The 17,833-nt window shown below is 50.9% G+C and overlaps 1 protein-coding gene across 4 annotated transcripts in view; it reads left to right on the plus strand.

The window, feature by feature from the left end:
* NLRC5 (NLR family CARD domain containing 5) overlaps positions 1 to 17,833 on the plus strand; it is a 116,081-nt gene that overhangs the window by 45,947 nt on the left and 52,301 nt on the right. For 2 of the 4 annotated variants that reach the window (XM_077132507.1, XM_077132509.1), the window contains exons 3-15: positions 1,261 to 1,378; positions 4,003 to 4,309; positions 5,169 to 5,228; positions 7,159 to 7,227; positions 8,454 to 10,113; positions 11,134 to 11,217; positions 11,352 to 11,435; positions 12,716 to 12,799; positions 12,919 to 13,008; positions 13,652 to 13,711; positions 15,085 to 15,150; positions 15,623 to 15,706; positions 17,640 to 17,723. In XM_077132507.1, the coding sequence (XP_076988622.1) occupies positions 4,015 to 4,309; positions 5,169 to 5,228; positions 7,159 to 7,227; positions 8,454 to 10,113; positions 11,134 to 11,217; positions 11,352 to 11,435; positions 12,716 to 12,799; positions 12,919 to 13,008; positions 13,652 to 13,711; positions 15,085 to 15,150; positions 15,623 to 15,706; positions 17,640 to 17,723 (2,720 nt within the window). In that variant the 5' untranslated portion in view covers positions 1,261 to 1,378; positions 4,003 to 4,014. Of the gene's footprint in view, positions 1 to 1,260; positions 1,379 to 3,976; positions 4,310 to 5,168; positions 5,229 to 7,158; positions 7,228 to 8,453; positions 10,114 to 11,133; positions 11,218 to 11,351; positions 11,436 to 12,715; positions 12,800 to 12,918; positions 13,009 to 13,651; positions 13,712 to 15,084; positions 15,151 to 15,622; positions 15,707 to 17,639; positions 17,724 to 17,833 lie in introns of all 4 variants that reach the window. The other 2 variants (XM_077132508.1, XM_077132510.1) reach the window with 2 other exon arrangements.

Below are 17,833 nucleotides of genomic sequence, written 5' to 3' on the forward strand. Positions count from 1 at the left end.
GCTCCTAACAAGTTGTTTCTTATGTCGCCTTAATTTTTTTGGGGGGGGTTGGTGCATGGTCCAAGAATTGAACCCGGGTCTCCCACATGGAAGGCGAGCATTCTATCGCTTTAATTTTAGAAATCTAAATTTAACTTAAAATGTTTCATTATGAAATATTTAAAACATGCAAATGCTTGCAATATCTGCCTGTTTTTTTCCTAAATGACCATTACAATTTTTTTCAAGTTCCCTTAAGTGTCCTGTTGTGATATAAGTGGTATTGCCTCGAATATACATTTTAACTTAGAGGTGACTATTTCCTTTACATAAGTGGTCACAAGTAGATTTTCTGTAGTCAGTTTGTTCATACCTCTCTTCATTTCTTTCCTTAGAATTTGACAATTTTGTTAAAACAAATATGATCAGGACCCTCAGGACCCCAGTACCTCTTCAACAAGATATCTTTTTACCTAATAAAATATTATTATTATTATTAATTTCCTCTTATATGTTCTAATTACAGTACTTATTTCTTTCATATTAGGATGTGCCCTATTTATGTGATTTATCTAAAATCCCAGGGCTTTGAAGCTACAGTACTCAAACTTCAGAGATATACAATCAATGCACATTGATCTTTTCTCCTCTCTTTCATTCTTCCATGGACTTTTTAGCCATCTTTTTTTGGTCCATCTCATATTGATAAGGCAAGCATCTCAAATTGTGTTACATAGGAATTGTGCCCAGGCATCTTTTTACTGTACTATTTGTAAAGTAGCACTCATTGCCTCTAGACTTCCTCATTAAGTGTAATGTTTACTCCTGATTGTTTAAAATATATTTTACAATGTATTCAGATAAGAGATTTCAAGTCCTAAACTTTGTGACATTTTATTGGGAAAGGAAGTTGGCATCTGTGGTGAGGATTATTCTATTTTAATCTGAAGTGCTGCAATAAATCAATTAGATAGGAAGGACACATTCAGGCCACTGTAAGGTGATAATCCAACCTGGAGGAGAAAAAGGGGCTTCCACTGAGTTGGGGGCAGTGGTGGGGGGCGGGTAACACCAGGGAGGCCAGGCTGTGCAAAGTGCAGGAACAAAAAGAGCTGTTGTTGGGTAAGAATACTGTCTGTGGGTGAATGAGAGGGGGCTATTTCCGGGTTAACTATACTCATAGGTGTCTGGAAGGCAGAGGCAAGGGCTGGAGCCTTCTTTATAAAATTCCTTTTGGAGCTTGGAATAGTGAGAAGAGCTCCCTGTCTGCTCTCTCCTTAGGGCTCTGCACTATGGAAACAACCGGCAAATCCAGCCCAGGACACAAGACTCAGCCCAGGGGCCAATGAGCTCCTCTCAATGGGGTTTCTAGAACAACTATCATGAACCAGGAAATCAAGTAGGTGATCTTCTTGCCTCTTCATCTCCTCTCTTTCCCTCCCATCTACTCCTTCACCACCCCCCCTCCTACTGCCCAAACTGTTTCCTACCCAGATACACCTCACACAACAACAAACCTGCTTTTGGCCGCCAAAATGAAATAAATGAATGAAAATCATGACCCAAGGAAAATTACAGAGGTCCTTGAGACAGTAACAAATCTCTCCATTTTATAGATGGTGTGACTGAGGTCCAGATAGGGAAGCAATTTTCGCAAGGTTATCCTATGAGGGTATCAGCTAGAATAGCTAGGTTATACTACAGTAACAACCAACCTCTAAAGTCTTGGTGCTTACAACTGCAAAGTTATTTCCTGCTCTCGTTTCTTGTCTACCGTGGTTCAACAGGGAGCTCTATTCCCCTTATCCTTTCTCCTAGAGCTGGGCTGAAGGAGCAGCCGTGATCTGGTATACTGCTGGTCACTGCGGTAAGAGAAGAGAGAACTTGGTGAATGACACATCAGCTCTTAAAACTTCTGTACGAATATGCCACATGTCACTTTTGAGAAAATGTCATTGTTATATGACCAAGGGCCTAGAAAGAGGAGAAACAGAATATTTGCAAACAACCCTAATGCTTACTGCCAAGAATTAGTAACAGGGACAGAAACCCTAGTCTCCTGACTGTGGGGCCTAGGATCTTTCTACTGTAGCCCTGTGTCTCCAAGGCTGTTTCCCACGCAAATGACAAGGACTAATAATGATGAAATGTGGTTTTTCTCCCAAGGGGATGGAACACAAATGGTGGCAGCACAGGCAGTAAGTTAGCCTGGCTGGAGGGGAAATATGAGCTTGGAGGTCACACTAGGCTGTCCTCCCTTCTGGCACCGTGCTGCCCAATGACTTCTTCATGGGCAGCACGGACTTTGGACACCAGAGTCTGGAAAAGAAACTGTGCCATGGTGACTCTCCTGCCAAGATCTCATGAAGTCCAGAAGCTTAGCTCTTGTCTGGTGCCATCTAAGGCTCTGAGGCCTTGGAATTATATTGGCCTGGGAGATAAGAAATCTCAGTTCAGACCCCGGCTCTGCCACAGACTTGCTGGAAGACCTCAGACACAAGCTTTCCCCTCCGTTGGTCTCAGTTAGAGCTCCTTCTATTCAGTGGGGATGCTGACCCTTGCGGACCCCAGAAGGTCAAGGGTATGAGCATGTTTCATGAATATGAAAGTTCTGTGCCTGAGCTTGGAGGTATTGCTATTAGTCCAGCAGGGGACGGGTGACCACGGGGCTGGGGGCATATGCCCAGGAGGCCTCTGCCATGGGCCAAGGGGAACAGCTGTGGTCTGAACCTGGGACCCATTGCCCTCGGCTCCAGCCTCTGGGTATTGGCAAGGCTGGTTCCTGGATGGGTCTCCTACGATTTTCAGCATTAAAAGTGGAAGCTCTGGGCTTAGAGGATTCGAGGATTAAATTACATATATAACTTATATATAAAAGTAGTATATGTATAACTTTGAACAATGCCTAGACACATAGTAAGTGCATTCTAAGTGTTTGCTATAACATTTGGAAATGTTTCAGCATATCCCAATGCACAGAACATCTTTTACTTAACTGATCCCCAATCGTGGGACATTTAAGTTGCTTCCAATTTTTAACTATTATAAATAATATTGCAGTGAACATCTTCATACTTAAAATATTTCTGTGTATCCAAAATTATTTCCTAAGCTTAGAGTCCTAGAAATGAAACTGCTGAGTCAAAGGACTTACCCATATTTTAGGCTTGTTCTATATAAGTGTCCCTTGCCTTCTATTTCTGTTCCCACCAGTTGACTCTCTAAGAGCTCCATTTTAGAAGGGGGAACCGCTTAGAAAGCAGATCATTTGTATTAGCTGGGATTAGATTTCACTGTAATCGAAAGCCCTAAGCAGCAGTGGTTTAAACAAGATAGACATGTATTTCCCTCTCATGTAATAGAAGCCCAAAGGCAGAGTCCAGGGCACGGGGACAGCTTTACCCCCACCTTCTTCAACAGCAGCTGTTGCCCCAGGCAACAGTGGCATTCCACTGGCATAACACTGGCATTCCAGGTCAACAGGAAGAAGCAAAGAAGGCTATGCAACACTTCCACTTGCATCCATTGGCCAAAACCTAATTATATGGCTACACCTAACCACAAGGGAGTCTGGGAAATAAAGTCTTTATTTCAGATGGTCAAGGAATATTCAGGAGTTGTAGAAGGGGAAAACAGATTTGGGGGGTCAACTTGTTGCTTCTGCTACGAGAGCAGTGCACATGGTTCCGTGGAAATTAGAATGAATAAAGCATCCTCAGGGGACCAAGGGGCTGCGCTAGATCATTCCAGAGGGTCAGGACACTGACTTCTGTACCGAGAGGGTCAGGGATACAGGAGAAGTAGACCAATTTCTATTGCTGATCCCTAAGTGGAGGTTCCATGAAGAGGCTACTTAGTTGCTTATTTTCTGCCCCTCACAGTGGGAGTTGGTTCTTGACCATTCCCTTGTCTGCCTCACAGCTTACCTGTCACCCAGCTTACCTGTCACCCAGCTTGCCTGCCTGACCAGTCCTCCCCCCATCTCGCTTGTCCACAGCTCTCCCTCTTATCCTGCCCCCTCAGGACCAGCTTCTCATGGACCCTGTTGATCTCCAGCTGGACACCACGAACCTGTGGGGCTGGCTCGTGAGGCTGCTCAGCAAAGACCCAGAATGGCTAAGTGGCAAGTTGAAGTTCTTCCTCCCCAACATGGACCTGTGCTCCAGGATCGAGGCCTTGGACCCCGCACAGAGGGTCACCTTCCAACTCAACGAACTCTGCGCCCAGGATCCAGCCACCTGGCAAGCATTTGTCCACTGTGTGTGCATGGAGCAGGATATGCCGCTGGAAGTGGAGGTGCTGCTGATGAGCACCTGGGGACATGGAGATGGTAAGGGTGGGCACGACGGGTCCAGAGCAGCTGCCATCCAGTCCTCAGGCCATGGGGAGCCCAAGGAGGGGCAGGGACCCTCTTGAGTCACGTAGGGCCTGGCTGAGCCAGGAACAGAAGCCTGTGTTTCCTATCACTTCCCTGGGCCAATTCTTCAGGGCCATGAAATCAGCAAGGGACCTGGAGGACCCTTCTTCCATCTGATCCCACTCTGGTTGCCCAGGGAGGCAGGATACAAGGAGGGAAAGGACCAGGTGACTCTCTCCAGCCGGAAAACTCAAAATAGCCCATAGTGCCTAAAAGCCTTCTTTTGGCAACACAGTCAGAAGCAGTCACTGGAAGACCCCTCTGACCTCCACTGATGGGGGGGGCAGGTTTAACCCCATTCGGGTCAACAGGCATTTGTTGGGCATCACCCTACAATTGAACAGAGGGTCATTCTACAGCTCAGTAAACTCTGTGCCCCAGGTCCAGCCACTCAAAAACTCTACGGCAAAGCGGAGTGTGGGAAATGCAGGGGGACACACACAAATATGCATGCATGTGCATTCACACATGTAAAAGTGTTGCATAAACACGTGTGCACAAACGTGCACATGTGCATAAACACATACACGTACATATATACAACACACACACAAACTTGTACACCCATATTTGTACATGTTTTTGCCCTCCACTGCCTCTGAGGCTCATCACCAGCTTTTCCTTGATAACCGTGTGTTAACAGTTACCTCTATTTCTCCCTTGCTGGGTACTCAGCAGGTGGGCTGGGCCCTGAGCCAGACCCCAGACCAGAGCTGTTCCCCGAGTCCCCCACCGTGTCCGCATGGCACATGATACTCTTCCTCTCTTCCAGGATTCCCCAGCCAGCTGGGAGCTGGTGAGAAAAGCCGGCCTGAAGCTCAGCTGCACCCTGGTGAGGCCTGGGGCTGGGGGACTGTAAGGGGACGGCAAGCGTGCAATTTCCCCAACCTCAAACCTGGAGGAGTGTCCTGTCAAGCCATTCTCACGAGCAGGCTCCCTGTGCCCGGGCCCATTTGCACATGCCCCACTCCTCTCACCCTGGCTCGTGCGCTGCCCCCTCCCCGCCCAGTCTCTCAAGGCTTCGGCCTATCCTCATGCTTATTCCTAGTGAGCAAACCTGGAGCCTCCTGGGAGAGTCTGCGTCGTCAGCCCTCAGCCACCACCAGAATCCTGTCTGGGTTCAGTTCGGATAGCTGTCCCCACTTCCCTGATCCTGAGTTCAGGGTCTCCTGTGCCTGGCACCCTCCGAGTCAGACTTCTCAGGGGGCTTCTGGTCACCCCCTACTCACCTTACCTGGACACCTCGTGCCTGGGGCCGGTCCTCTGCCTGCTGGCCACCCTGGGAGCCGCTGGCCACCTTGCAGAGGCATGGGCCACCCTCCGTCTCTCAGAACCTTTATTGCTTTCGAATTATTGGCCCCTGTTTTTATTGTGGTAAAACATATATAACATAAGTCTGCCATTTTAAGCCTTTAAGTGTACAATCCAGTGGAATTAATTACATTCACAACGTTGCTGCTGTCATTGCTGTCTAGTTCCAGAACTTTTTCATCATCCCAAAATGGACACTCTGTACCCATTAGGCAGCCACTCCCCACTCCCTGTCCCCCCGGCCCTGGTTACCTCTAATCTACCTTCTGTCTATACATTTGCTTATTCTGGACATTTTGTATAGGTGGAATCATGTATTACTTATCCTTTTGAGCCTGGCCTTTTCACTCCTTGTGATGCTTTTGCTGTCCACCCCTGTTGTTGCATTATCAGAACTTCATTCCTTTTTATGGCTGAGTAGTATTCCACGGTATGGCTGTACCACATTTCATTATCCATTCATCTGTCAGTGGACTAGATGTATTGGCCTTTTAATTAAAGCTGTACATGGCATGAACATCAACAGGCTTTAACAGAAAGCATCCACCCCAGAATTCCAGCTCCCCAACAAATCTGAACTGTTGGTCCTGTCTCTTCTGGCCCTTAGCAATGAGCTGGCATAATTCTCCCATGACTGTGATCAGGCCTGGGGGTTATTTAGCCAGTGAGTCCCTGGAATGCAGAACTTGTTAAAGTATTGAAATACTTTCAAACTGGTTCTAGCCCCTCCCCGGACCCCCGGGCCTTCCTGCCACCCAGCAACTAAGAAGTTAACACCTGGCAGGGCCAGGAGCCTGGACAGTGCTCCAGGGTCTGTACTAATTGGTCATGGGTGGCTGGCTGTAGGTCTATCCTGCTTTCTTCTTAAAATTCTGCCAGAAATTCTTTCTTTCCTTCCTCTCCTCCTTTCCCTTTCCCCTTGCTTCTTCTTTTCCTTCTCCTTTTCTTCCTTTCCCAACCTCTCCCAGAAAGTTATAGAAGTGACTCGAACATCTGTGCAACAAGACAAAAACTCTATGGAAACATGAAAGGAAGTGGAGAAAATGTGGGCAGTGAGAAATAAGGCTGGTAAAACACAGCGGCACCAGGGGGTGGGGGTGAGGGCTGGCAGGCCTGGCCAAGCACTTTGGCAGCTTTGCCTTCACAGTTGGCAGTGGCCTCAACAGAACTTGGTCCTGCCCTGGGGAAGACGGCCACTTAGTGCTTCTGGAGTTGCTGACTGTGGGCCCAGCTCCTTGTCTCCTGGCCTGGGAGACCCCAGGACTAGAACACCTGGGGCTGGAACCCCTTCTGCAAACAGAAGCTGGTTTTGCTGCAGCCTCTGCACTCTGCCTGCCTTCTTTTTGTCCCTGAGTATAGGAGCACTTGCCTGCCTGCATCCATTGGTGCTGAGTACCCTCAGTCCAGGCCCCCCGACCTCACCTCCCTGCCCCTTCCTTCTGTCTTTCCAGGCCTCAAGCGGCCTTATCAGAGCTGCGGGACCTCACCCAGCAGGAAGCAGAACAGGAAGCTGCAGCGAGGTGGGTACCAAGGTGGAGAGGGGGCCAGATCATGGGGACTAGGTTGTCTTGGGGCCAAGACACAGATCCTGGGCCGTGTCCCATGATGACAAGCCTCTAGGGACCCAGTGACTCTTGTCTCCTGAGCTCCCAGGAAAGGACTAGAGGTCCTGGTGGGCAAAGGGGAGCTGGGTCTAGCAAGGAAGCCCCTTTCCTGAGCATCAGGCCATAATGGGGCTTCTCCAGAGATCTCTCAGCTGAAGGACCCAGCAGGTCACAGCTTTACCATCCAGACCCTTCCAGAGATATCCTGGGTTGAGGAAGCTCCAGAGATGGTCCAGCATGGCCTCAGGCCTGGACCCTCATAGGCCAGGTTGTAGGAGGTGGTGGGGAGTGGTGAGGGTTTCTGGAGAATTCTCCAAGGCAGAGAGGCCCTAAGAGGCCTTGGGAAGATTTAGGGTTGACACTGGGGGCTGGCCAGGCCAGGGGAAGTAGAGGGAATAGAAGTTCTCTTTCTCTACCAGTTGCCCCACCAACTGGGAATCACCTTTCCCCATCCCCTACCCCTACACGGGCATAGCCAGAGGATGCACAGGTGCGCAGATCATTCCCATCTATATGAAACAGGCCACAACCTCAGTCCCCCAGAGTGTCCCCCAACAGTGGCCCCAGTCCTTCCCCTGGGCCACCTCCTAATGACCCAACAATTAAAAGTCAGTACGAGGCACTGCAGAGGCCCTGCAGACCTGCTCTGGCCCTGGCAGCTCTGACTGGTCAGCACCTGTGCCTACAGGTTATTAGCACTCTCCAGTGTCCCCCACTCCAGGGCATCGCAGAAGGGAAGCATGAGGAAGGGCCACAGGGTACTCAGCTATCACTATAAAAGGCTGTCCTGATAAGATATTGCAAAGGAAAAGCCCCCATCTCACCTGCCACCCCCACTGAAAGCTTTACAGCCCTTACATTGCTGCAAAACAAATAGAGCCACAAGTTGCACTTCTTCCTTCACACTGCCCTGTTGGGAAGGCTGGCAGAGCCTGTGCTTTTGTTGGCCAGCTGGGCCTCTGCAGAACCAATTCCCTCTGGGCACTTGGGGGTTATGAAAGCCCTCTGCTGTACTCTTGCCCCACCCCACCCCCATACATACATAGCCAGAGCTAGAGGCTCCGAGCAGCCTAGGACTGGGGTGAGGGGTGATTGGGGCAGGGGGTGCTCCTGCCCTCATGCCATTTCCCTGCCCCCTGCAGAGCTGGCCAGGCAGTACCTGCAGCAACTGAGGACATCCGCCCAGCAGCGCTATGGTGGTGGACTTCCCGGGCCAGGGCAGCCCCTCTCTTTCCACCAGCCCTACATCCCCCCGATACTGCAGAGGTGCCGGGCTGCTGCACCCTTAGACGCTCAGGAGGACATCCTCACGGGGGACCCCAAGGCAGAAGATGGCACTGACGTGAGCATCCAGGACCTCTTCAACACGAGGGCCAGCAAGGGTCCGAGGGTGACTGTGCTCCTAGGAAAGGGAGGCATGGGCAAGACCACCCTGGCACACCGGCTCTGCCGGAAGTGGGCCGAAGGCCAGCTGGACTACTTTCAGGCCCTGTTCCTGTTTGAATTCCGCCAGCTCAATCTGATCACAGGGGCCCTGACGCTACCCCAGCTCCTTTTTGATTTTTGCCTGAGCCCTGAGTCAAGGCCCGACGTCGTCTTCCAGTATCTGGAGGAAAATGCAGACCAAGTCCTGTTTCTCTTTGATGGGCTGGATGAGGCCCTCCCTCCCTGTTCCAGCAGGGACACCGCAGGGTCAGCTTTCGCCCTCTTCTCCGGCCTCTGCTGTGGGACCCTCCTGCCCGGCTGCTGGGTGATGACCACCTCCCGCCCAGGGAAGCTGCCCAGCTGCCTGCCCACGGAGGCAGCCACCTTCCACGTGTGGGGCTTTGACGGGCTGCGGGTGGAGGAGTACATGGGCCGCTTCTTCAGCGACCAGGTGCTGCGGGAGGCGGCCCTGGTGGCGCTGCGAGCAGACGGGCATCTCCGAAGCCTGTGTGCGGTGCCCGTCCTGTGCCAAGTCGCCTGCCTCTGCCTCCGCCATCTGCTCCCCAGCCACACCCCAGGCCAGTCTGCAGCCCTCCTGCCCACCGTCACTCAGCTCTACATGCACATGGTCCTCGGCCTCGGCGCCCGCGGGGACCTGCTCGCCACATCCCTGCTGGGCCTCGGTGAGGTGGCCCTGATGGGTCTGCAGACTGGGAGGGTCGTCTTCTATGCCGGAGACATCCCTCCAGCCCTGATGGCCTTTGGAGCCACCCACGGCTTGCTGAGCTCCTTCTGCGTCCGCGCACACCCCGGACACCAGGAGACAGGCTACGCCTTCGCCCACCTCAGCCTGCAGGAGTTCTTTGCCGCCCTGAAGCTGGTGGCCAGCCCCGAGGTGGACACAGATGCGCTCGCCCACCATGTCACCCTCAATTCCCACTGGGTGCTGCGGACCAAAGCTAAGCCGTGCCTCCTAGACCACCTGTCTACCTTCCTGGCTGGCCTGGCGTCCTGCGCCTGCCGCCCCTTCCTCAGCAGCCTGGCCCAGCGCGATAAGGTGTGGGTGGGCGTCAGGCAGGCGGCCATCATACACGCCTTGAGGAAGTTGGCCAGCCGCAGGCTTACGGGGCCAAAGCTCGTGGAGCTGTGTCACTGCATCGGGGAGACACAGGAGTCTGGGCTGGCCCACCTTGCTGCCCGAAACCTCCCCTATCAACTGTCTTTCCACAATTTCCCACTGACCCACGCCAACCTGGCTGCGCTGGCCAACATCCTAAGGCAAAGGGACGCCCCCATCCACCTGGATTTTGAGGGCTGCCCCCTGGAGCCCCACTGCCCTGAGGCCCTGGCCAGCTGCGGGCAGATAGAGAACCTCAGGTGAGAGGAAGGGAGCGGGGAGTTCCGGGACAGAGCTGGGCTTTGGGGGAGGGGGAGGGCAATCCATCCAGCAGACCCTCTGAGGGAGACTGGGTTAGAATCTTCAGAATCAGAACAGAGAATGCCCTTGCTGCCCCTTAGCCTTGTTGTGGAGGGGGCTCCACCTGGGCTGGGTGCTCTGGACTCCAGTTGGATCCTCTCCCTGGTTCGGATCCCAGTTGGATCCTGGTTGAACTCTCAGTCTCTCTGTTGATCCAACTGGGCTGCTAGAGGCTGTCTGACTTTGGGAAGCTTGTGTAACTTTTCTCCGTCTGAGTTGCTTCACCTCTAAAGTGAGTCTGTGAAATTTCCTAACTCTTTGGGTCAGGGTGAGAATGAGATGAGACGAGACATGAAAAACACTTCTTGGCACTGTGCCTGGTGCAGGCTCGGTGTTAGTGAGGGCAAAGGCCAGGCTGCAGGGACAAGAAACTGCCAAGAGGAAGAGTCCAGAGGTCTGTGGTCCAGGGCAGTGGGAGGGCTCAGCTCCCTGTGGTCATGCAGGGACCCAGGTCCCTTCGCTCAGGGCTCCATCATCCCCATGGCATCTTGACCAAACCTGGGCCATGAATATGTCTGTAGTCTGGCACAGGGGGAAAGAAAGAAAGAGCATGGAGGAGGCCCATCCGATATGGCTAAACTCAGGCCTGGAAGTAGGACACATCCCTTCCGTTCACACTCTATTTGTGAGAACAGTTGCCTGGCCACATTGAGCTACGAGGGAGATGGGAAACTTCATCTCTGGCTGGGAAACCAAGTTCTTAGAGAGAGGGCTATTCTACAGGTGAAATGGACAATGGATTTGAGTGGACAATTAGCCACCTCTGTCATAATATTATTAATTACCGCTACAGTGACCACTACTGCAGCAACTAATAATAGTGCTATAGTAAGCCCCGTCTGTTCGAGGAGGAGGTGGGTGACAACCTCTAAGCCCTGTTCAATGCTGATCCTCTGCCTCCTTGCCTCTGTCTCTGGCAGCTTTAAGAGCAGGAAGTGTGGGGATGCCTTCGCAGAAGCCCTCTCCAGAAGCTTGCCGACAATGAGGAGCCTGCAGAAGCTGGGGTGAGACTGGGCTTGGAAGTGAGAGGGGTCTTCAGCCGAGGAAGGCTGACACTCTCCTCCCTCTTCCCAGCCCCACACAGGGCAGGTTTCCCATTCCCATCCCCATTCTTCCCCATCATCTTTGCTCACCTTAGGTTAGCAAGGAGTAGGATCACCAGCCAAGGCATCAGCCACCTGGTGCAGGCCTTGCCTCTCTGCCCACAACTGGAAGAGGTCAGGTGAGTGGCCACCAGGAGGACTCAGTGGCTGGGGGAAGAGTCAATGCCTAGGCCCCAGGGCCTCCCTTTGGGCTTGGGTTGGGCCTTGCATATTCCATGATAGCCTGGATGTTAATTTTCAATGAGACCCAAAGAGGGCAGGAATCTCTCCAAACACTGAGTGGGGCTGAATCCAAGCGCAAGTCTCCCGAAGGCCCCAGAGCAATACTCTCATCTAACATTTCAAAGCATCTGAGGCTCATTCCCCTCTTTCTGTGACCCTGAGAGAAGGCATGGCAGGGTGTAAGGGGATGTCAGTACTGTGGGTACATGTAGATGCATGAGACACACAACACCCTTCACATCTGTGCACACACGTGTGCACACTTGCGCAGAAATACACACTTGTCTCTTCAAAGATGTGTGCATGTGCAGCACACTGAGGCATGCACACTTAGATCCACATGTACATTTAGACACACCTAACACAGGCTGCGCAGATGCACAAATATACCTCTGCCCTGGGTCTGGGACTTAGCAGCCTGAGGACAGGTGGGTCCAGGGACCCTTCCCAGCAGGTTGCTGGCAGGACCACTGCCAGCATAAATGGCACCTGTGTGGAAGTTAGAAGAGGAGCCTTCATTCAGGTGGATCAGCCTGGCACAGGGAAGAATGACCTGGGCCACTGCCCCCACAGTCCCTTTGGCTGTGCTCCTTTGTGCAGTGACCGTTCTGATCAAGACAAAATGTTGGAAATACTTAACTGTGTTGATGCTTATTTTACTTTCCTGATCATCAAGTGGCCATCACCCAGCCATTGCTCCCAACAACTACACATCCCTTAGTTCATCTGTCCCTCCATCCAGGGACTCAATAGGGCTGGTCTGTGTGCCCCCTTTGACAGGGGTGGTCAGCATGGAGTGTGCTTGGCCTAAGGCTCAGGGCAAGTCAATTCTCCAGTATCCCAGACTAAACTCTGCTCACCTCCTGAGGACCTAGAGGTCCTGGATGGCATAAGCTCTGGAAGTCATCATGAGGCCTTCACAGTCAGTCTTCTGGATCCCTTGGGCCACCAGACAGAAACTCCCCTACAGGGACTGCATAGAAATAGAAGTGAGGGCACAGAAGGCCTCTGCTTCTAGGTGCAATGCCTGCCAGATGCCAGGGATCAGGTCACCAACCCTTTCTGGGCCCCTTTTTGTGTGTGCTATATGAGGGTGGCCATATCTGTCACCTGCCAACTGGGGTTTCCAGGTGCCCCAGCCCCAGGGCTGAGGAGCTGGGTCTTGGTTTCCCTGCAGTTTGCAGAACAACCAGCTCAAGGGCCAGGAGGTGCTGAACATTGTGGAGGTACTCCCTTGCCTAGCACGGCTCCGGAAACTTGAGTAAGTGGCCTTTCCGTGCACCCCGCTCAGCCCCACTTCCTGCAAAGGGCAGTGCATGGAGGGTCTGGGGCCCATGTGATGGAGGATTCATGCCTGACACCTTTGCCATAATCCTGCAGCCTGAGCCACAATAACGTCTCCGTGTCAACCCTACTCCGCTTGGCAAGGGTGGCAGTCACATGCTCTTCTGTCAGGGTGCTGCAGGTCAGGTGAGCAGAAGTTGCGGCCTTCAAGGTCTTGAGATGAGGGGAGGGCTGGGGGGTGGACAATGGCAGAAGAGGGGGAGGCCCTTGTATGCCAGATCTATACTAGCCTAAGTCTACACTTTTGCTCACAAGTATATCTCCAGAGCTTAGCACAGGCCTGGTACTAGTGAATGAAGAGGGAATAAGTGGGTGGATGGAAGTATGGAAAGATGGATGGATGGATAGATGGATGAATAAAGGAATGAATGGCATTGTCCTATCTACGAAGCATAGGCTTAGCAGGAGTGAGTAGCATTTGTTACTCTCCGTGGTGCTGAACCAGGTTGGCTTGTTTGGGTTATTGGTTTGTTAGGTTCTGTGCCTCTAAATCCTAAAACGTTTGTAACACAGCATTCCCAATTGTTTTTCTCTTTCTTTTAAAAAAAAGTCTTCCTGAATTTTTAAACCATTGTTACAAAATCCATCAGACAATGATATAGTCATGATTTTACAATCCTGATTTGGAGCACTTTTGCCACTTCTGGTTTTCAGTTAACTACAAAATGTGTTTTCTCTGGATGTGTTGGGTTACCAATGGATGTGCAACTGAGGGTAGTGTGCCAGTTCCCAGTCCATGGGTTTCATGACTTGATGTCTGATTCTGCAGGCAGGCGGAACTCATCTTCCTTCTATCGCCACCCATAGGGACAGCTACGGAGCTACAAGGGTAAGACCAGGGTGAGGGAGGGGCTGGGTCCATCCTGGGCTCAGGAAGTTGAAGGGGGAGGATAACCAAGAGAGTCAAGGGGTGAGCTGGAATGCAGGAGTTCTCCCTACTGCTGCTGCCCTAAGGAATGCATTACTCCTCAGGCTTGACAAAGGACTTCAACTTCCAGCGGTGTATCTGGACCCCATCTATCTGTGAAGTGAGATAGCATCCCCAGAAGTCTCAGCATGACTCAGACCCTTAGAGAGGGCAGGAAGAGACTATTAGTTAGCCTGGCATTGCTATTTGGTAAAAATTCTGCGAATGCTTCCTACTGGAAAAAAAAAAGTGCTTAGAGCACTGCTGGCATACAGTTGGCATTCAACTGCTGGCTATTCCAACTGCACACAGCCTTCAGGTTCTCACTTTGGCCAGTCCCAGGTGGGTAAAGAAAGGGAAAATTTTCTTTGAAGTTTGTTTAAAATTTAAAAGATAGAAAATTCTGACTGTGCTTTTCCACGCCCCTCCCTGCCTAAGACTCAGCGACAGATGATATTGTATGTCCTTGAGCAAGCCTTTTCCCTACTCTAAGCCTCAGATTTCCTTACCTGTATGTTGACCTTAGAGGGTCAATGTCCCTTTCTCCTCTACTGGTCTAGAACTGTACCACCTATTATGGTAGTCACTAGTCATATGTGGCTATTTAATTTAAATTAAGTAAAATCGATAAAATGAAAAATTCAATTCTTCACTCAGTTTTGCCAAATTTCAAGTGCACAATAGCCACAGATGGCTAGAGGCTCCCATAGTGGATGGCACAAGTGTAGAACATTTCCATCATGGAGATGGGATCTATGAAATCCTGGCTCATAATGTCCTAAGTTCCCTGCAGTCTCCTGGGCTGATGGGAGAGAGCTTGGGGGTGCCACAGCGTCCTACAACCTAGATCCACATATAGTTACTCTTCCCTGCTTTCTGACCTACAGATGACATCTCTACTAATGGAGACCATTGCATCATGCACAATAGCAATTTCTTTTTACTAAGTTTCAACTTTGCCTATGCTGGGCCCTTGACCATCCAACAACTCATTCAATCTATGCCTTATGTATTGTGATCCCATTTTAGAGAAGAGGAAATGGAAGCTGAAAGGGTTGAATGACTTGCCTAAGGCTGCACAGCTATCCATAGCAGAGATAGAAACAAATAAAGAGTCCATCTAACCTCAGAACTTTTGCTCTTGCTGCTTTGAGCATCCTCAAACAACTGTCATTGTTACTCATTCTGTGGGTCATGCTGCAGGGTCTTTAGCCCCTAGAAACCAAGGGAAGAGGCTTGGTGCATCAGGCCCTGGACTCCCGAACCCAGGTCAATGTTTGATTGGTTCTTGGCAGAGACCCAGACCTTCAGGGAAATGCCATCCAGAACAAAGAAGCTCTGACCAGAAGCCTGACACTCAGGTAACTCAGTGGTGTCCATTGCATTAAAGGCAGGATATGATGTTGGGGGTAGGGGTCCCTTCCCAAAGGAGGGATAGCAGGGGCAGGGAAGATAAAGGGAAAAGCAGAAATGGGGCAGGACAAGGACATGAATAACCCATCCTGGCTTTGATGAGGAACATCTGTCATAACAACAATAATTATAATAGTCACTACTAGTGGTCACTTGTTATATGACGGCACCAAGCCAAATGCATTATGTTTTATGCCATTGAAATCCTTTTGAAAGCCTGGTGGAGTTGTTATTCCCCTATGATAGGGGAAGAAATGGAGGCCCAGACAGATAAGGTGCCTTGCCCAAGATTGCCCAGCTACTAAGTAGAGCCAAGATTAGACTCCAGTTCTGTCGGGTTTAGATACCAGTGCTCAGAGCTAGAGGAGGCATGATGCAGATTTTTGACTTGAGCCCCTCTGTCCCTTGCCACCACCCCAGGTTCCAGAAGTGTGAGCTCCAGGTCCATGATGCAAAGGAGCTCGCAGCCCTGCTCCTGAAAGGACCCCACCTGGAGGAAGTGGAGTGAGTGCATTGATGGTCCTGGGGCAGGAGTCAGGAGGGGGGGTGGGCACAGCAAACAGAGTAGGCGTGTCACTTAAGGGTGGGTGGTACTGGGGGGCATGCTGCCTCATTAAGAACGGGGCGGGGGAGTCAGATAATCATAGCAGCTACCATTAATTGAGCCCTTACCCATGCCAAGTTCTGGGATAAGGGCTTCTACAAACCTCTCATTTAATCCTAACAACTCTATGATGTAAGTGCTGTAAACACACACATTTCATAAAGAAGAAAGTGAAGCCACAGACAGACAAATTTACTCAATATCACTGTCTAGGCATAAGCCAGGCCAGGTTCAAGTCTACACAGTCTGGTTTCTGGCCTCGAGAACCACTGTTTTCTCTGATTCTACCATACTTGGGTTAGTTTTCCAATCTGCAGCCCCTCGGAGTACCTTGTTCCTCTGTCTCTTTCCCAAAGTAGAGTGGGATAAGCTTCTGTGGGCTGGGGAAATCCCCATGATGTCCATCTCCTGGGCAGGGCCTACAAGAGGAGGACCTGGGGGCTTGGTGGAGTTTTTTGTGCCACTAGGAGGAGAGCCCCAACAGAACTCCCCAGAAAATCTCCAAATAACAGTGAAGGTGGAGAGATGGAAAGTCGTAGTGTGTTTCAGGGTGCAGTGGTCCCAGCCCAGGATGAGATGGAGGAGGTGAGGTCTGCCTTGGTGACCACATCTTGAGCCTGGACCTTGTCCCATTGGGAGGACTAAGGACTGGAAGGTGGTTTTTACTAAACTTACGTACTGTACCCACCTTGTCAGCACTGAGCCTGCCCCTTCCTCAGTGCTCTCCCCTGTAATAACTGCCTATCGCCCACCTAGTTACACAGCCTGGGCACCTGGAGTCACTGTTTCAGCTCCTTTACTTCTCCCCATAGCCAGTCCCTCCCAGGTCCACTCACCTTCTAAGTAGCTCTCAAAATCATTCTCTTTTCATCCATCACCCTAATCCCAACCACACTCATCTTTCACCTAGATGACCTCATCCTCCTCCGACCCCATCCTCCTCCTCATTGATTCCCCTGTGCCCCCCAACCCCCTCTGTCTGGCACAGAGTGAACTTTTCAAACTGAAAATATGATCAAGTTTCACTGCTCCCTGCCCCCAACGCTTAGAATTCTTCCAGTGACTTCCCACTGCTCAGGAGAAAACCCAAATTATAACGGCCCTGTGTGGTCCAGGACCCTGCCCTCAGCCTCTCAAGTCCATCTGACCCTGCCCTCCTGCTCGGTCTCTGATTCAGCCACATTGGCCTCCTTTCAGTTCCTCAAACCTGCTATGCCACAGGGCCTTTGAATGAGCTGTTCCTGCTGCCAGAAATGCCTGTCTCCCATCTCTCCTTACCTCTACCTATTGAAATCTTTTTATCTTTTCTAGTCAATAGTTCAAACATCAGGAAAGCCTTGCCTGGGCTCCAGACCAGGTTAGATGTTTCTACAGTGCACGGTCTCAGCCCCCTGTATATTTCCATCACGCTTTTTATCACAGGAAACAATTATGTGGGTTGTAGCATAAATGAACAGTTGAGGGTGGGGCCTTGAAGTCAGGATGTCGCGGTTCAAGTTCCAGGTCCACCACTGAGCAAGTGTCTTGACTAGTCTGTGCCTCAGTTCACTCATCAGTAAGATAAGGAAAATGATATGTCAAGATAAGGAAAGTAATATGTCATATAATAAGGAAAATAATGTGTGAACTCATCAGTAAATAAGGAAAATAACGTGTCATAGGCTTGTTGTGAGGATTAAATGTGCTGGTGAGTGTACAAGTACCTAGGACAGTACCAGACATATAGTGAGCTGTCTCTCAACATTAGTTATTTTTAAGGTTCCTTTGTGGGAGTGATGGGCATTGGGGGGAACCAGCCTTGGCAGATCAGGGCATCAAGCCTGTCTATTTCAGCCTCTCAGGGAACCAGCTGGAAGACGAAGGCTGTCGCCTGATGGCTGAGACTGCAGCCCAGCTGCACATCTCTAGGAAGCTGGAGTGAGTTTTTCTACCCACCGATGGGTAACAGGGAGGGTCCAGGAAAACCGCTGGTCCTCGACCCCCAGTCACCAAAAATAATGCTGCTCCACCAACCACTCTCATTCGCT

The sequence above is a fragment of the Tamandua tetradactyla genome, chromosome 16 (assembly GCF_023851605.1).
Source record: "Tamandua tetradactyla isolate mTamTet1 chromosome 16, mTamTet1.pri, whole genome shotgun sequence".
NCBI classification, from domain to species: domain Eukaryota; kingdom Metazoa; phylum Chordata; class Mammalia; order Pilosa; family Myrmecophagidae; genus Tamandua; species Tamandua tetradactyla.